Source organism: Phoxinus phoxinus (assembly GCF_949152265.1).
Source record: "Phoxinus phoxinus genome assembly, chromosome: 7".
Taxonomy (NCBI): domain Eukaryota; kingdom Metazoa; phylum Chordata; class Actinopteri; order Cypriniformes; family Leuciscidae; genus Phoxinus; species Phoxinus phoxinus.
In genome coordinates, this window is record NC_136882.1 from 32,203,963 (window position 1) to 32,229,707 (window position 25,745).

The 25,745-nt window shown below is 36.2% G+C and overlaps 2 protein-coding genes and 1 long non-coding RNA gene across 5 annotated transcripts in view; 2 read left to right on the plus strand and 1 right to left on the minus strand.

Annotated features, from left to right (window-relative positions):
• The first annotated feature begins 203 nt into the window (after positions 1-203).
• stat1b (signal transducer and activator of transcription 1b) lies at positions 204-10,137 on the plus strand. Of its 2 annotated transcripts, none has more exons than XM_079618089.1 (23): positions 204-327; positions 876-1,003; positions 1,087-1,231; positions 1,344-1,439; positions 2,299-2,388; positions 2,533-2,611; positions 2,765-2,859; positions 2,991-3,142; positions 4,025-4,183; positions 4,386-4,478; positions 4,588-4,647; positions 4,941-4,970; positions 5,325-5,415; positions 5,509-5,547; positions 5,617-5,700; positions 5,809-5,907; positions 5,995-6,130; positions 6,231-6,286; positions 6,662-6,756; positions 7,786-7,925; positions 8,047-8,235; positions 9,156-9,228; positions 9,326-10,137. In XM_079618089.1, exons 2-23 carry the CDS (start codon positions 876-878, stop codon positions 9,351-9,353), a joined length of 2,157 nt encoding a protein of 718 aa, XP_079474215.1. In that variant the 5' UTR covers positions 204-327; the 3' UTR covers positions 9,354-10,137. The 2 variants fall into 2 exon arrangements, with proteins under 2 accessions (XP_079474215.1, XP_079474214.1); XM_079618088.1 differs by having other exon boundaries at positions 2,976-3,142; positions 9,326-10,133.
• Positions 10,138-11,576: 1,439 nt separating this feature from the next.
• Positions 11,577-14,232, plus strand: LOC307001501. The gene is made up of 6 exons (XR_013798256.1): positions 11,577-11,672; positions 11,742-11,845; positions 11,920-11,988; positions 12,150-12,220; positions 12,634-13,027; positions 13,793-14,232. It is a non-coding gene; the product is annotated as an uncharacterized lncRNA (long non-coding RNA).
• The window catches only part of glsb (glutaminase b), a 49,202-nt gene continuing 37,671 nt past the window's right edge, over positions 14,215-25,745 (minus strand). For both annotated transcript variants that reach the window (XM_079618090.1, XM_079618091.1), the window contains exons 15-18: positions 18,260-18,321; positions 18,102-18,178; positions 17,801-17,864; positions 14,215-15,897 (exon numbers count right to left, since the gene is read on the minus strand). In XM_079618090.1, the coding sequence (XP_079474216.1) occupies positions 15,744-15,897; positions 17,801-17,864; positions 18,102-18,178; positions 18,260-18,321 (357 nt within the window). In that variant the 3' untranslated portion in view covers positions 14,215-15,743. The remainder of the gene's footprint in view (positions 15,898-17,800; positions 17,865-18,101; positions 18,179-18,259; positions 18,322-25,745) is intronic.

Sequence of the window (25,745 nt, forward strand, 5' to 3'; positions counted from 1 at the left end):
AGCAGTTCCTATTCTGTAATGATAGTCAAGGGAGGGGTGCGCTTCGCTGGAACAGCCATTCGCCAAAGGGGCGCGGTTTAGTTTACGCACTAGAACATTATTGGTTGTCATCACTAGGATATTTACATATGGTAATTAGAGCATTCCGATTGGCCTACGATGACAATGTGGGCTGTAACCTGCGTCAGTTTTGCATGTATAACCATTTTGGGGCCACTAAAGAGAATAAAAGTCTGAAGCAGAGACAGTTTATACTCTTCGTGTGTCTTGTCTACGTTGCCTGAGAAATACTGCTTTTGTGCCTTGACCCAACTTACATGTTGAAAGGTAATTTTCTGTTATGTTGTCTAGCGTTTTATCTGAGTTCGTCCTTATAAAATGCTGTGGGAAAACTGAAGAATACTATAATGTAATGTAAAGCAGTTTTGCTCTATGATTACAATGGAATGAAAAATCAGACATATGAGGCTATTCGTTTAATCTGTTACATACAGCTTTAAAACTAATGGATATTATTTTTATGATAGAATAGAAGCATTTAATTAATCTCTAAAATTATATTTAGTCCTTTAAAAACCTTGGATTTTATATGATTTTAATGGATGAGCACAGTACTAAAACTCTAATATTATGTTTATTAATATTTGTATGAAAGTCTAAATTATTTTTGAATATTATTACATTTGTGCATTTTTATAACACATTTTATTGATTTAATGTGATTAACTGTTATTATTAGCTTAATGCCTAATGTTAACATAACTGCGCATTTAAACAAGGTGTTAGGTGACAAACGTCAACACAGACAGGATGTAGTATGTAAACAGTTATAGTATTACAGTATGTCATAATGGTTTGCGTTTTTATGTTTGCAGATGACACTCTGGAACCAGCTGCAGCTGCTGGACTCTCTGTATTTGGAGCAAGTGGACCAGCTTTACGACGAGGCTTTCCCCATGGAGATCCGACAGTATCTCAGTCAATGGATTGAGAGTCATGACTGGTGAGATTATAATTCCATATTTCATTTGATTCAGTAGCATCACGAATTGCTGAAAATAATTTTTTATTAATTATTGGTTTCAGGGAATCCGTTGCAAGCAATGTATCCTTGGCCACCCTGCGCTTCCATGAGCTCCTCAACCAACTTGATGAGCACTACAGCCGTCTCAACCTGGGAAACAACTTCCTCCTACAGCATAATATACGCAAAATTAAGCGTAACCTACAGGTGCAAAAAAAAAAATTTGTTTTTTCAAAAAAGATTACTACATTCAATATAATTTTTTTCATTATTCTAAAATGAAATAGCTCAGGTAATGGAATTAATCGTCTCCCATTAGGATCATTTCCAGGAGGATCCTGTTCACATGGCTATGATCATAGCTAACACTCTGAGTGAAGAGAGAAAGATACTGGAAACTGCACTTAGTACACAAGTAAGGCTTTTAGTCTTGCATCGGTTGTACTTTATCTTACAGTCCTGTTCCCCATCATGTACACACTATGTACTTATTGTTTGGCCAGCAGCCATATCACCTTGTGGCCCAAGACTGGTTGCCCACTGAAGCTAAGCAGGGTTGAGCCCGGTCAGTACCTGGATGGGAGACCTCCTGGGAAAACCAGGTTACTGCTGGAAGAGGTGTTAGTGAGGCCAGTAGGGGGCGCTCACCCTGTGGTATGTGTGGGTCGTAATGCCCCAGTGTAGTGACGGGGACACTATACTGTCAAAGAGCGCCGTCCTTCAGATGAGACATTAAACCCGAGGTCCTGACTCTCTGTGGTCATTAAAAATCCCAGAATGTCCTTTGAAAAAGAGTAGGGGTGTAACCCCGGCATCCTGGCCAAAATTGCCTCTGTCCATCATGGCCTCCTAATCATCCCCATATACTGATTGGCTTCATCACTGTCTCCTCTCCACCAGTAAGCTGGTGTGTGGTGGGCGTTCTGGTGCAATATGGCTGCACATTGGTGGATGCTGCACATTGGTGGCGGTTGAGGAGATTCCCACTTCCATGTGTAAAACGCTTTGAGTACCTAAAAAAGTGCTATATTAATGTAACAAATTAGTATTATTATAGTAATTTCAATAGCTGGGTAACTACAGTAGGTATTATCCCTCAACCTACTCCTAAACCTAATCTTAACCCATGTAGTTACCTCATATTACCCAAGACTTTCTTGGGTAAGTACACTGTAAGTTCACGTAACTGTAAAATAAAGTGCAACCCTTGCGTCACATCTGTCATTTCAAACCTGTGCTTGTGTTGTCATTCATCTCTGTAATTTTGTTTTTAGGGCAAAGGTAACTCATCACAGGGGAATTTCTTGATGGAACAACAAAATGATTTGGGCAATAAAATCAACAATTTAAAGACGAGCGTGCAGGTAAAACATCTGAGTGAATAATGACTTGGTTTTGGAGCTGATATTGAATCTTTTTGGGTCTTTACCACAAAATGTTTCCACACTTTCACATGAAAAACTATTTCTAGAAGTGACTAAAGTTTCACAAATCATCTGCAATTCTAGGAAATAGAACAGGACATTCAGGTTTTGGAGGACGTGCAAGATGAATATGACTTCAAGAGAAAGACCTTGCAGAGTCGAGGTAACAGATACGTTCTTAGCATTTCGCTCTGGTATGATATCAATGAACACATTGGGATATCTGTAATTGATAGATCAATATTACATTTTACAGATGTGTTTTTTTTTTTACAGAGTCTGAATGAACAAATTATTTATATTTTTATATTTTCAGTGGAAGTTGATATGAATGGCCAGATAACAAAAGAGATCCAGCAGGAGGAATTGGCAATTCGACAAATGTTTATGGGGCTAAGCATGAAAAGAGAGGTAGGTCGAGATTATGGTAAATGCACCTGCACGCAGTTGAAGTTTTGAGTTCACATCAATAGGAATGTGCTTAATGTTGCCGTTTTCTTCAGTATCATATCTTTTCTACAATATAGCATATGTGTGTGCAGGTGGTGATAAAGGAAATGGCTAATGTAATGACTCTAGCAGAGCAGATCCAGATCACACTCATATCAGATGAGTTACCCGAGTGGAAGAAGCGACAGCAGATGGTTTGCATCGGTGGTCCGCCCAATGCGTGTCTGGACCAGCTGCAGAGCTGGTGAGAACCTCTCCAAATGACCTGTATGCAAGCTGGAAGCGAAATAATGGGTGCTTTCCAAACGGACGGCTGGATCCTAGTAAAGCTGCATATCTCGGCTGCCACGTCATCAAGCGCCACTGAAGGCCGTCTCAATTTGAAGGACCTTCGTTACGCGTCCTTCATTTAGCTCATTTTGAAGGATGCACCAAGTGTATCCTTCGCATCCTTAAATCACCCACAATCCATTGCACACATTCCAATTCACAAAGAACCGATGAAAAATTAATACTAGGCACGAGCGTGTCCGAGTTCATTATGAAATGTAAGGAAAAAATAATGGTAACTAATAACATAATAACTTAATCTTAATTAATCAGGAATTGATTGGATCGTTGTCATTTGTTATTGCTGTGATGTCGTTGGAGGAGGGAGGGGGAGTTATTTTGATTAAAGATTACAACACACACTGTGAAAAAAAAATTACATCCCCAAGTCAAAATTTTCTAGTGACTGATAACATCTACATTTTTCAATTAGTCTGACATATTATTTCTCATTGAGCCAATGTTAACAGACTATTGCAACAATTAATTCAATTTATTTTACAGAATTTCACTTGGGCCGATTAAAAAATTTAGATGTGACCAGTCACTAGAATATTTTGACTTGGAGAGGTTACATTTTTTTTTACAGTGAATAAAAAAAATAAAAAAGGATGTGTGCAAAGATAAATCAATTATAATAAATTAATAAATACTGGAATGTTTCAATACATTTTACATATGAAATAATTAGCTGGAGCTGATGAGCTCATATTGCCCTTATATTTGTTTTGGTGCTGTCCTTGGTACTGATGCATACTTTTTCTATAATTAGCTACTGCATTAATTTGTGCTGCAGGTTCACAGCGGTGGCAGAGTGTCTGCAGCAGATCCGTCAGCAGCTGAAGAAAGTTCAGGAACTGGTGCAGAAGTTCACCTACAACAACGACCCCCTCACTCTGAGCAAGAGCCAGCTGGATGAACAGGCACTTTCACTTTTCAAAAACCTTATATCAAAGTGAGACACAACACCGTAACTATATTCTTCCCTTTATATGTCTTTAGCACAAACTGCAGAAAGACAAACTGCTGGTTATTGATACGAGGATTTGTGGGTTTAAGGTTCACGGGGGAATTTCTGAATATATTCTGTGGTTTACGTCACTTCTGAAAGCTTATAGTCTTGAACAGGATGACAGCGGTTGTGACGTGTCTTTCAGTTCTCTTGTGGTGGAGAGACAGCCGTGTATGCCCACACATCCTCAGAGACCCTTGGTGATAAAGACAGGAGTTCAGTTCACAGTCAAGATCAGGTGGGTTAAAGTTACAGGCACTGACACTGTAATGTCACTCAATTTAATAGATGCTATTTCAGTGATGTAGATGTGTAGCCAATATCTAATATGTTTTATTATTTTGTAGATCACTAGTCAAACTCCCTGAACTGAACTGTCAACTCAAAGTAAAAGTCTCTATTGACAAGTAAGTGATATCTATCTATCTATCTATCTATCTATCTATCTATCTATCTATCTATCTATCTATCTATCTATCTATCTATCTATCTATCTATCTATCTATCTATCTATCTATCTATCTATCTATCTATCTATCCATCCATCCATCCATCCATCCATCCATCCATCCATCCATCCATCCATCCATCCATCCATCCATCCATCCATCCATCCATCCATCCATCCATCCATCCATCCATCCATCCATCCATCCATCTATCTGTGTATTCATACAGTATATTTGTTTTTCTCCTGTAGAGATTTAACAGAGAATGACACAGTAAAAGGGTACGTAACATATTACGCTGAAACTGAGTTCAAGTGTGATTTATTACTATAATGTGATGTTTTGAATGAGCCGATGTATTTAGATATATAGCAAGCAGAGGTTAACAAACATTTAATTGTGGCCCACACAACAACCACAAAAGCTTCTGCAACCCACATTTGAACAAGACTGCAATCCTGCAACTATATTACTATACTGTACAGTATTACCGTGATCAGTGTAATAATCACTTGATAATAAGCCTGAAATACATACTGACAAACTCTAATATTTTAAATATTTTAATGGCTCACCATTTTAATAAATCCCACCAAAGCTCAAATAATCAAATTGTCTGTTTTCCAATGTCCTAGATGTAGAAAATTCAATATTTTAGGGACAACTTCTAAAGTTATCAACTTAGAAGAATCCAATGGATGTCTAGCAGCTGAATTTCGCCATTTGGTATGTTGTGGGAAAACCCCAGGACAAACAGATACGACATTATATAAATACATGATAATGAAAACTTATCGTTGCTCTCTTTTCTCCCCACAGCAATTAAAGGAAATGAAATGTAACAACAGAACCAATGAGGTAGGCCATAAAACACATACATTGAAATGGATCATTATGAATGGCTGATGTTTTTTTCTTTTATTACAGACTTCTCTCATTATTTCTGAGGAGCTGCACTTACTTAGATTTGAAACTCAACTCATTCAGCCAGAACTATGTGTTGATTTATCGGTAAGGTACTCTGAAGCATAGTTACTATATCAATAACATAGACAAGATATTTGAACTGTTGATCAGACCAGTAATTCTGACCTGGCCTGTTTTATTGTGATTGAACAGAACATATCACTTCCTATTGTGGTGATCTCCCACGTGAATCAGTTACCTAGTGCCTGGGGCTCCATCTTATGGTACAACATGCTCTGCAGTGAACCCCACGTATGGCCGTTTCCCTTCATCAGTGTTTTTGTCCTCTACTGATGCTTCCATTCTGACTCTCGCTGTCCATCTCTCTCTCTCTCTCAGAATCTGACGTTCTTCTTGAATCCGCCACCAGTGAAATGGGAGCAGCTTTCAAAGGTCATAAGCTGGCAGTTTTCTTCAGTCACTAAACGAGCGCTGAACTCTGAGCAGCTGAGAATGCTGGCCGACAAACTTCTTGGTGAGTTTATTTATATTTTCTTATTTCTTAATGATAATATTATTTATATTTTTCTTAATATACAGCACACATTTTGTTCAGATTTCGAATTTGTTTTCAGGTCATGAAGCCCAAGGTGACCCCGAGGGTCTCATTAACTGGAATACATTTTGTAAGGTAGGTTTATGGTAATGACTGAAACAAAGACAGGAAAGCTGCTTTCGTTTTCTTTGACCAAACTCACTTTTGTTTGTTCCTCTGCTGTCAGCACATGATTTACTGATAAAACAAAACTTAGAGACAAAACTGAGACTGGAAGAACCAGATAGCAAATAGAACAGCTGGGCTTTTAGAACTCGACACTAATCAAAACCTTTCATCAAAAGTTACCCATGAATTTTACCCGTTCTTGTCTTAGGACAACTTTGATGAACTATATATATATATATAATCATCTAATGTGCAATAAATCCACTTATCCACTTGCTTTATCTAATCAAATTGAGGGAGTATAGATGAAATAATAGAATAAACGTGTGTGTTTTCACCTAGATGTGTCCTAATGAGAGGGGTGTAGCGTTCTGGCTGTGGATGGATGGAATTCTGGATCTTATTAAAAAACATCTGCTCAACATCTGGAATGATGGGTAAGAGTTCCATCTTTATTATTATTATTTAATTCCAATTCTACTTTCAGTTTGAGATTAGTTAAAGTCAACATGAATTCAACATTCACCCCATTTTCTTTCTTAATATATATTTCTGCTCTTATTGTGTATGATTCAAAAGTCTGCGTCATTCCAAATAAAACAAATTGCGGTAACACTTTATTTTACAGTGTCATTGTTACATATGTTACATGTAGCTACTATAGTAAGTCCACTGTAGGCAAGTTGAGGTGAGAACATAAACACAATTTATTTACAACACAAAACAAAAGCATGACAAGGCATGGAAAACTCAAACAGGAACACAAAACAAAGACTTGAGAACAAGATACTGGAGCCGGGGCAGAGAACAAACAATACTCGACAAGGATACAGGGCAAACACGAGGGCTTAAATACATACAGGACTAACAATGAGACAAGGGACAGCTGTGAATAATTAAACAATGAACCAATGACAACATGACACAACATACAAGGGATCACATGACAGGATCACATGATAGAAAACCCGGAACAAGAAACAAAACCCAAACCGTGACAATAGTTATAACTATAAATGATGCATAATTACATGCAACTAAGCTTAAACCAAACCAAACCCTAATGCTAGTCCTATAGTAAGACACCTTAAAATAAAGTGTAACCCAAATTGTCTTAGTAATACAAATGTAACATCTTGCTCTGCCTCGTCTTGCTCCATTCTGATATAACGCCCACTTTTCACAATTCAAACAATTCCCAGTGGATAAAATAAAATAAAAATAATTTTTAATGTTCTGTTTCACACAAAAATATATACAGTAAGATGCTGTTTCATGCTAACTTTAACCAGAATGGCGTTACAATGTGTCAACATCTCTTCAGCTATATTATACATTGTTAAGTATTGTACTGCCATAACCTCATGAACATTGACATTTTATTGACATTTTTATTCAATGCCACAAGCTGCCAAACAAATGTATTTATATGTATATATTTTTTTAATTTTTATAACAATATGCAGGTATATTATGGGGTTCATGACTAAAACGAGAGAGAAGGCTTTGTTGATAGACAAACTCCCGGGCACTTTCCTTCTGCGCTTCAGTGAAAGCTGTCGAGAAGGAGGAATCACCATCACATGGGTGGAGTATTCACAGGACGGTGTGTGCTGGTTTGAACTGAGTATTTTATAATGATTTTTTAAAAACAACAATAATAATAGTGTGCGCCTGGCAGTCTATTTCTTCACGTGAATGAGTACCAACATGTGTGTTAATTATAGGTCAACCTAAGATGCATTCGGTGAAGCCTTACACTAAATCAGATCTGGCGACCATCTCTTTGCCTAACGTCATCCGTGACTACACCCTCACGGCTTCAGAGAAGGTTCCAGTGAATCCCCTCATCTACCTTTACCCAGACATCCCAAAAGATGACGCGTTTGGTCGCTACTATAGCAGCTCTTCTGATGGTAGATACACCGTCCATTCATTCATTCATTGAGTAAAAAGAGGGGTAAGACATGAGTGTAAAAGTACATCATGTGGCCAAGATTATGATGCAGATCTCAGGGGTGCAAAAAAAACATCACTATATAATACAAAAGGTACATATATATTTTAAAGGGATAGTTCACTCAAAAATTCGAATTCCATCATTATTTACTCACCCTCATGTCCAACCCCATAAGCCTTTGTTCATCTTCGGAACACAAATTAAGATATTTTTAATGAGATCTGAGTGATTTCTGAAAGTCTATTCACCCAAAAACTCTGACACTTGATAACATTCATAAAGAGATTGTAAAATAAATCCATATGAACCAAGCAGTTTAATCCAAGTCTTCCGAAGAGACACAATCGTTTTATATGATGAACAGATTTAATCTGATCAGCAAACAATTCTTACAGCATTTAAGTTTGCAAACCTCTCAGATATCATTAGAAATATTCATTTGTGCTCAGAAGATAAATAAAAGTCTTATGGATTTGGAATGACACGAGGTTGAGTAAATTATGACATAATTTTCATTTTTGGGTGAACTATCCCTTTAATATATTAGCACATTTCTGTATATAACTGTATATATATATTCTTACAGTATATAGTGTCCCCAAATATATAGTCACACTTAAAGATGTATGAATTTCATTGCATTAAGAAACAAAATATTGAACCAAGTACCATTGTTTTAATGAAAGAGAAAGAGAAAGAGTCAACAAGCACTTTTTTCCAAGCAAAATGGTTGACAAATAAAAATTAGTTTGGTTTGACGTCAAAGAAAACAGATGAAAGTGAAACTGTGTTCAAAAACATTTTAGGATCACTGTATGCTAGAAACCACGTGTTTTGTCAATATCGACACACCTCACATGTTCTTTTGTCCATCAGATTCAGAAGAGATGGAGATAGACAAACCCATCAAAGAATATATGGAGAGACACATGATTTCTGTGTCAGAAAAGTAAGCAATTACTTTTCCTTACTTTCTACTCTATTTTTTTGTGTGTAATTCTGTTTCTGAAAAACTATATTCATGTTTTTTTTATCCATATTTTTAGCCCTGTTTCAAGACTCCAAAAGTGTTAAAGCACATCAAGGCAACGCTGGTTTGAGGAACGTTTCTCCACCGATGCATCTAAATTTCATCCAAGGTTTTTCGGGGAGAAAATGATCCTGTTTCTAGAAGTACTGCATCTGTCACAACTATATGAACGATGGAAACAGATAGTGATACCCAAAGGATTCATCTTTGCACAGATCTTCTCTCTACTATATGAGTCATAAGGATATACTACATTTATTCTCCCCTTCTTATGTGATGAAAAGGAGCCATTTTCTTTAGTCAAATTACAGAATACATTTACAGCTAAACAGTAATCCTATTTCTTTTTGTTTTTGTTTTTTGTTTTTATATACAAATGTGAACATATGGTCAAGAAACTTGCATTTGTCAATGAAAATGTATTTAATAATTACATTTAGTGAGTCTGTGTACCAGTCTCTCAGATAGATGCTAGATATTGCCATAAGGAATACATGCAAATACTCTGAAAATCTTTTTCTGAAGACATTTGTTTGAAGAAAACCCTCCTCTGTTTTGTGAAGTATGTATTTATTTTTGCACATCAAAAAATCTTTACTGTATATACCATTGCTTTAATTGCACAAACACACACACACACACACACACACTGATTTCAGCCAGCCAGATACAGTCGAACAGAAATAAACAACAACCTTCCCTCTTGCAGCCAGTTACTGCTTCAGATCCAAGCTGGAATCATTTTGTGATCTTTTTTTTAACTTTAGAAAGTGTTACATGATGTAAAGTACTAATAAAGACTATTACATGCTTTTTATTAATGTAGCCTAGTTTAAAGTTGTTCTTTTTTGTTTTTCCTCAACAGCGGGTTCTCTTTTTCAAAATGAATAATGATTGTTTCCAAATGCTCCTTTTGAATATTATTGGTAAAAAAATTATTATAAATTATAATTTTAATTATTCTTAATAAATTATAATAATTTTCATAGCCCATGAACTAAATATTCATTTTTAAATGCAACGGATTGACACGCTTATCTTTGAATGAAGAATTACTTAACGCTCACAACGTGCCACATGTACATTTTATAATGGTAAATTAGAAAAGGTTACGTTGAACTTTCAAGTAAATCATAACAAATAGAAACACATTTTAAAAAACCTTTTTTTTAAAAAGGAAATACTTTAAAAATAAAATGTTTTTTATTTATTTATTTTGCATTACACAATAAACCCAAATAAATCAATCAAATAATGTGAGTATATGTAAGTATCTGTAATTTCCTCTATTAATTTGACCAGTTTCTAGTAGTGTCACTCTAGTCTATTTTACTCTGAACATAAATATCATGACTGTCATCTTTTATTAAATTGTATTTGTACTAAATTGTTTTGGTGTGACTTTAAGATCTTTTTAAAAGAGATTTCTGGAATTGACATTACTTTGGAGGATAAGGATATAATATTTCTTTACGATAAGCCTTTAGAAAAGAAAATTTGTTTTGTTCTTAATCTGTTTATTATTTTAGGTAAAAATCACATTCATAAATGTCGATGTGCAAAATATGCACCTAGTTTTATACAATTTAAATTTGAGATTTTTCAGTACCTTAAAACATTGGAGGGTGTGAGGAACACCAAGGCAAAAAAGACTATAGACTGTTGTAAAGCCTTGAAATGTTATCCCTTTTAAGGACCTTTGTATTATTTTGTAATTTGAGAAATGTATTTGATTTCAATACCCCTGTGTATATAGTTGTTCATATTTGTTATATTGCTTACTTTTTTTTTCTTTTCTTTTTTTTACTTGAATTATTATTAATATCGGTATCTATATATTATACATTTTATTTTTTTATTTTTATATTTAAAAAAAAAAAAAAAATCTTGTTATTGTTTTGTATTATTATTTTTTGTATTTAAGTGTTGTATGTTTTGTTATTGAATACATCCTAAAAAAAAAAAAAAAAAAAAAAAAAATACATATTAAATAACTTTCTGGTTGTGAGGTGTGGTGCAAGATGCCGAAGACGAGGACACGGGTACTTGAATGCAGTTACTTTATTAATTAAATAAACTTTCAGGAACAAAGGAAAACACTCCAGGACTTCAAAGCACACTACCATACAACGACGACGACCAACCAACACTGAGGGAAAACACAGGGCTTAAAAGAACTGGGGTAAATGGGAAAATTAACAAGACACAGGTGTCGGGAATTTCTAATTAAACAGACAGGGAAAAACTAACAGGACTAAACCAAAATCACAAAGACAGGGGGAAACAAGATCACAACACAGAACAGAACACATTAACAATGTGACACTGGTACAGCAACAAAACCAAGCAGCAACTTCGTACAGGTGCACTGCTTTGTTCCGCAATATTGTATTAAAGATACAGTATATTTATAATCATTTTATCTTGTGCAGCATATTTATATTTCTCGCACAAGGAGCACTTATATGAAGACATTGCTTACATGGCTATGATCGTATCCAACACCATGAATGACGAGAAGTCACTTGATTCTCAAGTAAGTTATTCATACCTTTTAATATACTGGCATTCGTCGAAGTATATCTCTAATAATATATTGACTCATCACAGGAGAGTACGACGATGGAACAACAAAAAGATTTGGACCATAAAGTCAACAAGCTGAAGAAGAGTGTGCAGGTAAAGCATCTTACTGATTAATGGCACTTTACTCTCACCTTCACTCATTCTTAAAACATGAAAATTCAAATACACAACAGACTCTGGTTGGATATTTTTCATGAACTATATGAAACTATCTTGAAACTTTCAACACAGTAGCTGCCATTTTTTTTCTTCAGGAAATAGAACAGGACATTTGGAAGATCTGCAATATGAGTATGACTTCAAGAGAAAGACTTTGATGGTCAAGGTAAAATGAGAGCAATATTAAGTGTTTCTGCTCTGTATTAAAATAATAGATATCAATGGATAATGTACATTGTATATTTGTAAGTTTACATAGGCCTACACCTTGCAGAATCTGCAAAATGTTAATAATTTTAAAATAACTTTCACATAACAGATGTTTACATTTAAACCACAAGACAAAATTATAGCTGGACGTATTTTTTTAAATAAAGAATTTTAATTATGTCAATACTACGTGTTGTTACTTTTTGAAAACAATGATCAGGGTAAATTGTATTGTTTTCTGGAAACAAGTACGTATGTAGCTTCAGAAGGCCAGTACTAAATGAAAAATATGGCATTAAAAGACAATAGTGCATGAGTCAGATGGACACTTTTATATAAAGCAAACGTTGTCCATTTCATTATGTACAGGTGTATTATGGGTTTTTTGAGTCAAGAGAGAGAGAAGGCTTTGTTGATAGACAAACTCCCGGGCACTTTCCTTCTGCGCTTCAGTGAAAGCTGTCGAGAAGGAGGAATCACCATCACATGGGTGGAGCATTCACAGGACGGTGTGTGCTGGTTTGACCTGGAATATTGTTCTGACAAACATCTTGGTTTTTGAAATGTCTCTTAGGAGATTATCTTGTCAGCACAACAAAGCCGTACACTAGGGCAGATATGAACAGAATCCCTTTACCGAACTTCATCCGTGACTATACCGTCACCTCTGGAGAGAAGGATCCAGTGAATCCCCTCGTCTACCTTTACCCAGACATCCCAAGAGACGTCGCCTTTGGTCGCTACTATACCAGCGCATTTGATGGTAGAGACTTTACATTTACATAAAGGCCTACTGTATGCACTTCATACTTTTGTAATGTGCCATATTTGGCATGCAAAGCACAAATCCCCCCAAAATCACCTCTTAATAAAGTGGAAAATACAATATTGTATAACAAAGAGAAACACTGCCAGGCCAAAAAAAAAAAGTCGCAACATAGGCAAATGCTTAAGATCTCTGATTGGATCATTATTGCAGTGATTATTGTTTCTAGCATGTTACTGTATATGTTTGGCAACAGTTCTTCTAACCCAAACTGTAGCTTTTCATGTAGGAAGACACATCATGGCCATATTCCAGGATGACAATGTCAAGATTCATCAGGCTCAAATTGTGAAAGAATGGTTGGGAAGGAGCATGAAGAATCATTTTCACATGAATTGGCACCTCTGAGTCTCCAGACCTTAAATTGAAAGTCTTTGGGATGTGCTGGAGGAGACTTTACAGAGTGCTGGACTCTTTCAATACAGGATCTTGACCAAAAATGTATGCACCTCTTGATGGAAATAACATCACATTTTTTTCCATTAAGAGATGCATCCGTTCATTCAAGATCTTGTATTGACAATGGAGTCCACCACTTTATAAGGTCTTCAAACAGTGACTTTTATTTTTTGGCCGGGCAGTGCATTACAATTTCAGTTCACCCTCCAATTCTGCATCTGTTCTAAGACTCTCATATGTGTTTTTTGTACGGGTAATTTAGACACAATTTTTGGATTAAACTAAAATTCTGTTCTCTTGTAGCTCTAGGAGGGATGGATGAAAATATAGGACAGTACCACAGCACGTCTGGACATCATGTGCTCTGCCGGACTCATCGGATCTAAAGGATTTATGCTTTCAACTCGTAGAGCATCAAGTTAGCAATGCCAAGCTCATGGGTTTGATTCTCAGAGAACTGATCAAATGTATACCTTGAAGTTGTTTTGGATCCACTGCATACATGTAGGAGAATAATCTTGTTATTGTGTTAGACAAACATCTGTTACTTTTGCTCATGGTTATTAATTTCAGAGCATAACTCATCCAGTTTCAGCTCTGAACATGACAACTGATTGTTGAGGTTGTTGTGCTATTACTTTAGATATACATTATAAATACAGAGGACAAAAACACTGAAATTTTGCTTTAGTGAGGTTATTTGTATGAGAAAATCACACCCTTTTAATTACCAACAGATCTTTATTAATTATTGCACATCAAAGCTAAATCTTTATATACCATTGCTTTAATTGTACATTACACACACCAACTTTAGTCAGCCAGATACAGTGTAATATAAATCAGAAAAAAATATTTGCTTCAATCCGATTGTATCTAGTGAATAGTGAACAGAGTTAAAGTGTCTTTAAAATAGTTTACATTCATTTACTTTGACATGAACTTTTACTTTTTCGTCCAACTATCTGACTTTTCTTCAAGTGTTTGGTCCGAGTGAACAGGTTTGACATCATATTTCCACTGCTAAAACAAATGTCTTTAGAAACTACACTTACAGTATTTTAACACTTCAGCAATTACAGTGCAGATTCAGATGATTGCACAAATGCATGGTCTTTTATTTATACACAATGAGTAGTTATCAAAAAGTTTTTATAGTATACAACAAGCGGGTGTGGGTGTAGGCTAAATATTATTTATAATGGGATTTTTTTTTTAAACTTCATACAGCTGTCCATACTTCCTGTCATCTCAGTACAATGTAATGTTTCATTTTTGGGATTGCAACATTGTGTACTTTCTCAAAATCCAGGCATTTTGGAGGACCTACATGCTAATATTAAAATATGATTGTGCGTACATTGAAGAATAGGTATAGACTAACATAAATAACATGAATTTGGCAGTGTTTAAAATGTTTAAATAATGTGCTATAATGAAATAAAAGTGATATACATGTAAAAAAAGAAAAGAAAAAGTTATCTACAGTTTTATTCTCTACTTGGAGTGCATGCAAACTTTTTTATATTATGAAAATAAATCCCTCTTTTATTACTCAACACATTTTTCATTCTTCCTGCAATATTTTGTATTACCACACAGCCCGGTGGAATACTTCATTCTGATTGGTCAACGGATGTGGACATGTAATAAGCAGGATAATAGCGTTATCGCTGGTCAGTATCACAAAAATAATCAACCTGTCACGTGAGAACGCGGTATACGTCACAATAAGGAAGTAAAGACTATCGCAACTACCGTTTTCATGCTGACTTTGGAATAGGCTATATGTTGTTCAAAAGCTTTTATATAAAGTCGTGAGTGTTTTTGCGGAACCGCGTCAGATCTTGCTGTTTTTAATGCAGGAACACGTAATGTTTGAACGGCTTTACTAAACAGGATTGTTTGGTATCAAATCTATACCGTATAAATATGTTTAACCGTTTGGTTTAATCATTCACATCCACACCTCAATCAATAAAATTTTCACTTGCACAAAGACAATGACAGCGCCTATTGAGAGCGTTTCACACCACTGAATACATCATCACTACTCACACCCTGACTTGCGAGGAGGAAGTTGAGAACAAGCCAAAAATGTCTCACAAAAGCATACAAAAACTACTAGAGACAATGACAAACTAAACAAGTTTTTTTACACAAGTTTTGACAAAAACAGCACAATGCTATTGTAAAGAAGCAGCAGTCCTTCACTGGGCTGCTCCAGAAGACTGTCCTCTAGTGGTGGGAATGGTTATGTCTCCAGCATCCCATCCAGGTTTTTTTCGGTGGTCTCTTTATCTGCGACAGGATTGATTGGGTTGTACTTACTGCTGTACTCCTGTAGAAGCGTGAGCACCTCATGATGACCGAAATGTGTCGCCTCATCGGTCGGTGTGTTGCCCCACCTGGAGGAAATAAAAGTTATTTCATTTTCAAGCTTTCTGTGACTCTTCCAGTCATTTGATTACTGTATAATGTAACAATCTATATTTGCTCTGTAATTGTTTTCATTTAATTATATCATTATTTTACTTTACAGTTTTAGATTACAACACTTAAAGGGTTAGCTCACCCAAAAATTTATATTAGCCCATAATTTACTCACCCTCCTCAAGTCATCCAAAGTGTATAAATATGACATTCTTCTTTTAGACAAATACAATCGGAGTTATATAAAAAAATGTCCTGGCTCTTCCAAGCTTTATAATGGGAGTGTGGCTGGAGAAAATTTGAAGCCCAAAATTTGAGTGCATCCATCCATTATAAAAATACTCCTCACGGCTCCGGGGGGTTAATAAAGTCCTTCTGAAGTGTAGGCAAGGCCAAATAACAAGCTTCCACCAGTCAACCGTACGCATACTGCACAAGTGGACTTGTGCCACAAGAGTAACGGTTTAAACAAACAAACAAACAAGGTTGTGCAAAAAACTGAAGTTCCTCTTCTATTATATAGAAATGCTACAACATTTCTCTTCAAAATGGCTAATCCGTGTCCGGTGTTTTGTTTTGCTCTTTCTTACATTACGTTGTGCGTCGGGTCAGGGGTTCGTCTTCCACTGTAAATAGATGCGTACGACCGTCTGCCAGAAGCTATTGATTATAGTTTATAAAGTTTTAAATATGGATATTTTTCTTACACAAACGGATGGCTTCACTTCAGAAGGCGTTTATTAACCCCCTGGAGCCATATTGATTACTTTTATAATGGATGGATGCACTATTTTGGGCTTCAAATTTTCTCCAGCCATTCACTCTCATTATAAAGCTTGGAAGAGCCAGGACATTTTTTAATATAACTCTGATTGTATTCGTCTGAAAGAAGAATGTCATATACACCTATGGCTTCAGGGTGAGTAAATCATGGGCTCATTTTTATTTTTGGGAGAACTATCCCTGTCTGTATCCTATGTCTTCATTTTTACAACATTGGAGATGAATGTTGCTATGAGAAATGTAAAATATATTTATTTATTCAAAATAATAATAATAATATCTCAAAACTAAACTCAAAACCCACCTGTTTAGAATGGCTTTTAATATGCAGTAGTAGTGTGACAATTTCCTTTTTCTTCTCAACTTTTTCTTTACTTTTTTGATTTTACTGTTATATGTATTTATTGTATGATATGTTGTTTTATTTTATTCTATGATGTGAAGCACTTTGGATACCTGACGGTTGTTGTAAAGCGCTATATAAATAAATGTTGACTGATTCATTGATTGATTATAAAATATGAATATATATATTACAATTATATAAATAACTTACATTTATAAAAATCTTTTTTTTTAAATATATTTTTCTCGCTCTCTCCATTTTTTGGATTTATGATATTATGGAAGAGGTGACAATGGTAATAATAATAATATAAATTACATATAAAATATCCTGTATCCTTCTGCCTCATTTTTAAGCAATTTGTTTTTCTTATTAATATTGAAAGGCTGTGGAACCTCTTTGTACTAAGCGTGTACTTTTTTTTGTTTTTGTTCCTTTTACCTGTGTAAAATTCATCACTAGATATATATATATATATATATATATATATATATATATATATATATATATATATATATATATACACACACACACATTGTACATAACATTAATTAATTTATCACATATACCACTCCTTCATTCAAAACATTTATGATGTAATTCTGAGTGCAAAGTGTGTAAAATTACTTAAAATACAGTCACGTAATTTCTAAATGAAAAGGCTAAGAAAGTGATCATTTACTCTAAAAATCTAAAGTAAATGAACCAGGCATTGGTGGCTGAATGTTTTGAGAGTGTTTTTTCCTCACCTGTCCTTGGGACCAGGATTCACCTTGCAGGCCTCTAGCAGAAAACGCACAACTTCAACATGTCCTAAAATCAAAAGGAATATAGACATTTTTTACACACACAGACTGGAGTTTAGAAGACAGAAGAGGGAAAATGTAATCTGGATAACTCCCCAGTGATATAATATCTGAAGACTTATATTTACATTAGACAATCAGATTCCAACAGATACTGTACAATCTAAACCAAACTAACAGATACCAATGGTTTTTGACCCCTATTAAGTGACAAACTAAAGTGACAGCATGTGCAGCGGTGTACCCTCAGCGGCTGCTACGTGAAGCGCTGTCCTGGAGTCATAGTCCCGCTGCTCCATGTCCATGGAGGACAGTGCAAACCTGGAGTCACCATAAGGGAAATGTTACAGAAGTAGAATAGAAAACACTGTAAAGACTTGTAGGCAATAAAGAACTGCGTACCTTCTCAGAGCAGACACGTCTCCTGTGTAGGCAGCAAAGAGGAGGTTGATGACAGATTTCACCTGGAATGATACAAAAGAGCCTTTGTGGAATAGAAATAAGTTATTATGGACAGATGGTGGGCAGAAATGGACGCCCCCAGAGCGTCTCCTTTAGGACAGAAATGAACAGAGAACTGGTGAGAGGAAACATCCAATCAAAAATGCAACTTCAATTAAGTGCATTGAATTTTGGGTGTTGAGTGTTGCATTTTAAGCTTGGCATATAATAATATGCATACAGACTCATTTTATATTACTTTTTAATTAGGTAACTTCTAAACAATTAATTTCTGTGACTTTTCCAGTCGTTTGCAATTACTGTGATTTTTATGGAAATTTCTAGAATTATTCAGCAGCCAGTCTTCAGTGTCACATGATCCTTCAGAAATCATTCTAATATGCTGATTTGCTGCTCAAGAAACATTTCTTATTTATTATCAATGTTGAAACCCATTGAGCTGATTAATATTTAATATCAAGACACTTGCCTCAATCAAAACATGACTTAATTTGATTTACTAACAGGATACATTTGGTGTCAGGGAGCATCTGAAAACAAACAAGCAAGCCATGCAAAAAGAAGAAGAAGAAAAAAATCCCATGCAAACTTCTGTTTTAAAGCTTGTGAGACAGAAAAGCACCGCTAGGGGGCATCAGCAACCCTTCATCAGCAAATCTCAAATACCAATTGCAATTTTTTTCTGCCCTTCTTATTAAGGTTCTGTCCAAAAACGTAATCATATACTAACCAAAACAATAAGAAGATTAACCATCAGAAGTTCGAATGCATACAAACTGGATCAGTTTTACAACACATAACCATTTGAATTGAACACTAAATAAAACTGTACATAATAAAAGAAAATATGACAAACATTAATGCTTAACCCATTTAATCCCACCGGTCACAATAGTGACCGTAAAAAAATGTTTCATTTCTAAGGCTATAAAAATGATACTGAATGTTCTATCAATGCATTTCCAGCAGATATTGAAATAATAAAGGGTCTCAATGAAATATGTGCAGTGTCGCATGTTTACTGTAAATTGTCACATGACCAGAGCAGTTTACTTCCTCTTTGCACCAAGAGAAGAGGATGGCAGCAAGAAAGCTCCCAAAGAAAAGGTTATTAAAGTATGTTAACATAAAGATAGGACATAGATTTTTGGTACACATCATGTTTAAGGTGTCTAGTATTGATATATGCATTTGCAATTACTCAACTTTGTTTAATGTGGTCATAGAACTCACAAACATGTCACCGGCAACAATAGTGACCGGTGGGATAACCCATTGTATCTACATGCTAATACACATAGGCTAACTGTTCTACCTTACTTTCTGCTGCTACCTAACTTTCTATCTAATTTTACACACACACACACACACACACACACACACACACACACACACACACACACACACACACACACACACACACACACACACACACACACACACACAGAGAAACACACACACACACACACACACACGGAAGACTAGCTAGCTAGCTAGCTAATTCTGCTAGCTAATTCTGCTGCTACCTAACTTCTTACCTACTGCAACTTTCCACACACACACACACACACACACACACACACACACACACACACACACACACACACACACACACACACACACACACACACACACACACAGAGAAACACACACACACACACACACACACGGAAGACTAGCTAGCTAGCTAGCTAATTCTGCTAGCTAATTCTGCTGCTACCTAACTTCTTACCTACTGCAACTTTCCACACACACACACACAAGATACTATCCCGTGGCCTCAAGATAGCATCCCGTGGCCTCAAGATACTATCCCGTGGCCTCAAGATAGCATCCCGTGGCCTCAAGATAGCATCCCGTGGCCTCAAGATAGCATCCCGTGGCCTCAAGATACTATCCCGTGGCCTCAAGATAGCATCCCGTGGCCTCAAGATAGCATCCCGTGGCCTCAAGATACTATCCCGTGGCCTCAAGATAGCATCCCGTGGCCTCAAGATAGCATCCCGTGGTCTCAAGATAGCATCCCGTGGCCTCAAGATACTATCCCGTGGCCTCAAGATAGCATCCCGTGGCCTCAAGATAGCATCCCGTGGCCTCAAGATAGCATCCCGTGGCCTCAAGATAGGATCCCGTAGCCTCAAGATAGCATCCCGTGGCCTCAAGATAGCATCCCGTGGCCTCAAGATAGCATCCCGTGGCCTCAAGATACTATCCCGTGGCCTCAAGATAGCATCCCGTGGCCTCAAGATACTATCCCGTGGCCTCAAGATAGCATCCCGTGGCCTCAAGATAGCATCCCGTGGTCTCAAGATAGCATCCCGTGGCCTCAAGATACTATCCCGTGGCCTCAAGATAGCATCCCGTGGCCTCAAGATAGCATCCCGTGGCCTCAAGATAGCATCCCGTGGCCTCAAGATAGCATCCCGTGGCCTCAAGATAGCATCCCGTGGCCTCAAGATAGCATCCCGTGGCCTCAAGATAGCATCCCGTGGCCTCAAGATAGCATCCCGTGGCCTCAAGATAGCATCCCGTGGCCTTAAGATAGCATCCCGTGGCCTCAAGATAGGATCCCGTGGCCTCAAGATAGCATCCCGTGGCCTCAAGATAGCATCCCGTGGCCTCAAGATAGCATCCCGTGGCCTCAAGATACTATCCCGTGGCCTCAAGATACTATCCCGTGGCCTCAAGATAGCATCCCGTGGCCTCAAGATAGCATCCCGTGGTCTCAAGATAGCATCCCGTGGCCTCAAGATACTATCCCGTGGCCTCAAGATAGCATCCCGTGGCCTCAAGATACTATCCCGTGGCCTCAAGATAGCATCCCGTGGCCTCAAGATACTATCCCGTGGCCTCAAGATAGCATCCCGTGGCCTCAAGATAGGATCCCGTGGCCTCAAGATAGCATCCCGTGGCCTCAAGATAGCATCCCGTGGCCTCAAGATAGCATCCCGTGGCCTCAAGATAGCATCCCGTGGCCTCAAGATAGCATCCCGTGGCCTCAAGATAGCATCCCTAGGCCTCAAGATAGCATCCCTAGGCCTCAAGATAGCATCCCGTGGCCTCAAGATAGCATCCCGTGGCCTCAAGATGCCATCCCGTGGCCTCAAGATGCCATCCCGTGGCCTCAAGATGCCATCCCGTGGCCTCAAGATGCCATCCCGTGGCCTCAAGATGCCATCCCGTGGCCTCAAGATGCCATCCCGTGGCCTCAAGATGCCATCCCGTGGCCTCAAGATGCCATCCCGTGGCCTCAAGATACCATCTTGAGGCCACGAGATAGTTATAATTAATTTTTTTGACAAAGTGGGACTAGGGGGGCTCCATACACACACACTCACACACACACACACACACACACACACACACACACACACACACACACACACACACACACACACACAAACACACTGCACAGGTCAAATAGACCTATATTCAGTCTGTCCAATGGTTGATACAACACAGTATCCCACCGGTCACAATTGTGACCGATCATAAAACACACTTTTTCAACCACTTTTCCATGAAAATTTCTAAAAATTATGATTGATTGTTTCAAAGGGATACTAATAACACATGATTTGGATATTTTTGTGTCTGGGAAAAATTTGGGATTAAACGGGTTAATGATGATAATATATTCAGATTGGCTACTCAAACTTTTATGTGACCGGGGAAAATGTTAATAACCCTGTTACCAAATTTTGGGACATAGCTAGTCTAAACACCTGTTATCACCATAGAATGTAAAAAAAAAAAAAGTTATCACCAAGAATGAGCTATAAAGATAACTATTACTATATAGCGTCCACACCGAAGAATGATAACGCTCTGAAGCTTGCGCAGCAGGATATAATTAAACCCATATACATCAAGACTGGAACTCACCTCCTGTGAAATATGACATCTTTGCTATGAGGGTAATCTATAGATACATATTCAAGTATAACCTTGTGCCATCGAATGGGCTTTATCCAATAACCAGTTCAGAAGTGTACATTTTATTGAGGAGAATGGTAGAAACTTACAAAGTGTCTTTTTTTGTTTGTCTGCTCTGCAATATCATCATCATATATCCCAAGCATCATATATTTTGGATCACAGCCAATATTAATAGACAAAATAGCATTAAGTTATTGTTCTATCATAACCCAAAAGTTCTGAGTATCCCTACAAAACAGTCGTCTGCTGCTTTAAATGCTCGAGATCTTTAAAGCAGGATGGATTCTGATTAGCTCTCAATGTTTTTAGCGGGAAGCCCAAGGAAAAAAACCTTTTGGAAAGTGATTCAACGATGTTTCTCTGTTATAGTTTTAGCTTTGGTGTGAACTCTGCTATTCTTTAATATTGAGAATGATTTTTAGAACTATATCTTTATCGTTATAGTTTATAGTTATCCTTTTAAAACTTTGATTTGGGCGATTTTTTAAAAACGTATTATCAACGATAAACATCAAATAAAAATAAATAGGCCTACAATGTATGAAGTTAAAAAAATAACTACAACAGAAGAAGTAACAACATAATTAAGACTTAATCTAACCATTTGAAGTAATAAATAAGTTAAATGATATTTATTAGAATCATACAATTGACTTATTATCTTAAAATATTCAGTATTCTCGCTTTACTTTCCACAGACATAGAGTGAGTCATAAAGTGGGAGAAGGTGTCAGTGTCTTTGGCCCAAAAGTACATCTTATGTCGCTTTGAAGGCCCTTGCTAGGCTGTTGGAAGCTAGTAAATGAGAAAGAAAGCAAGATAGATAGATGTCAGTGTATCAAGTTGCAGTGTGCCATCAGCATGTGACCCACAACCGCTCGCTAGCATGTATGAATGAACATGTAACATGAGTCAGTGTTTAGATTCACATTAGAGCAGCTGGCTAAATAAAAAATGAACATACCGTTTCATTCCAAAGCATAAACTAGTACATAAACTACTAAAATGATGATGATCTTCAGATCTTAATATTTGTCTCAAAATCAGGCATTTGGAACGTAACTGTACATCAACATAACAAAAGATGAATTGAATCTATTTTTCTGCATTTCAAATTAAATGGATCACAGGGAAAAGTTAATAAAAAAATGTAAATAAAAAAATACATTCATACAGATTCATATAGTTACGGTGAGAAAGTTGACTACAAGGAAGTCCAAAATGTGGGAAGCATTACTAAATATTTAGCACAAGAAACTCAGGTTTAGACATCAGTGTGCTTGCTGTTCCTGCTCAGCTTCATTTCTCTTACTGGATCAACAGGATCAATGGAAGGTTCTTTTATCACATTATGCCAATGATAACAGGATGTGCTGAGGACTGATAAACAAGACATTTCAAATCAGACTAAACATTAATTTCAACATTGAAGCACAACAGAAGGCAACAGAACAGCACTGGACAGCAGCTCTTTAAAAAAAAAAACCTTCTGAGTGATGAATTTACATGCCCTTTCCAGTCGTGCACCATTACTGAATAAAGTTTTTTTTTTTTTAATGTTTTAAAAAAGATAGTCTTCTAGATAAGAAAATATTTTGTATAAATAATAAAAAAGGACAATTGTATGATTATATTTCATTAAAAAAAAAATGTTAGAATTATACTTATTTATATATAAAAACACAATTTTATATATAAATTATACTTCATAATAAATGTTAAATAATTTATTAAGATTTTATTTTCCATGACTTTTCAGGCCTGGATTTTATTTTTTGAAAATTCCTTGCCACTTCCATATTTTCCATGAACATGGGAATCCTTTCATAGAGATATTTTCCGTTATGTTTTTGTGATGAGGATTGTTGAAGCTGTCCAGGAGTCATAAACCTGTAGTTTTCATGCAGGCTGTGGTCAAATAGGGCTTTTTAAGTAAAACTATGGCACTCTAGCAATCAAGGATGAATTTATTTTTTTTGAGAGACACACTTTAGAAAACAAATTAATATATAATTATAATAATATAACATAATTATCCAAAACACAAAACAGCAACAAAAGCGAAAGCAATTGATTTCAGGTAACAATGTGATGATATTAAATACATTTATTAATGATACAAAAAATAAAACCAGAACAAATGACATAGATACACAATGAGAAAACAAGAGGAAATAAACAGAACTGTTATGACATTATGAGTGAAATCAGAAATCATATATATTGTGATGAAGAATTTTGACAGCCGTTCTGTTAGAATCCGACCAGTTCAAGTAATCAGAGCGAGCAGCTTCCTCAAGCGATGCACTCATATATTGACTGTTTAAGCTGTCAGTAAGATCATGAGAACACTTCCCCTTAAAAGCACATGACTGAAGCAGCATAAGACCATGACATGAAAATAATAATACAAAAACACACACACAAAAATAGTGAAACTAAGCAACAAAGCCCACAATAGTTTCTGCAAATATACTGTACACAAGCTTGTGAAAACATAGTAAATTATACGAAAATAAAATGAATTTATAATGTAAACATTAATATGTATACACATCAATATATTATTCAATATTATTCAACTCCCATTGCAAATCGTATATTGTAAAATGGACAGACTTTTAGTTGTTTGCAATGAACAAATCAAACAAAAAAAATAATAGAAATAGCTCAACACAACAAATGTTTAAAGTGGTTTCCTCAAATTCAACTGAAAATGCAACTTTTAATGAATAGAATCCCTCACCACAGCACAAATCTGCGAAACAGGTGTTGTCTCAACTCAAGCACACCTGATGCAACTAATCAAGGGCTTCATTAGTTGCACCAGGTGTGCTCGAGCTAGAACACATGAAATATCTGAACTGGATAGGTTTGTTGAGTGTCACGTTTGACTGCGTGTTAGAAATATGGCTAAGTCAAAAGAATGATCCAAAAAGTTACGAAAAGTTGTTATCGCTCTTCACAAACAAGAAACAGAATACAAAAAAGTTAGTTCAAAGCAAGTTCACATATAAAGAAACAGTGGTTACACTACCCGAAACCCCAAAATATGACTAAATTGCTCATGAGAAATGGGCTAAAATTACCCAGAAACGCTGCAAGAAGCTATACATCTCATTTGCAGCAGCATAATTTTGAGACTGCAGAAGTCATTAAAAGTTGCATTTTCAGTTGAATGTGGGGAATCCACTTAAACATTTGTTGTGTTGAGCTATTTCTATTACTTTTGTTTGATTTGTTCATTGCAAACAGCTGAAAAGTATGTAAATTTTGCCAATAAACCTGATTTGCAATGGGGGTGAGAATAATTTTGATTACAACATATATATACATAATATATATATATATATATATATATATATATATATATATATATATAATGAATTAAAACAAATTAAAAGATGTTCTTCCAACACATAAAAAACAAATATATATATATAATACTTAAAAACCTAATAAATCTTTCCAATAATAAAACAACTTC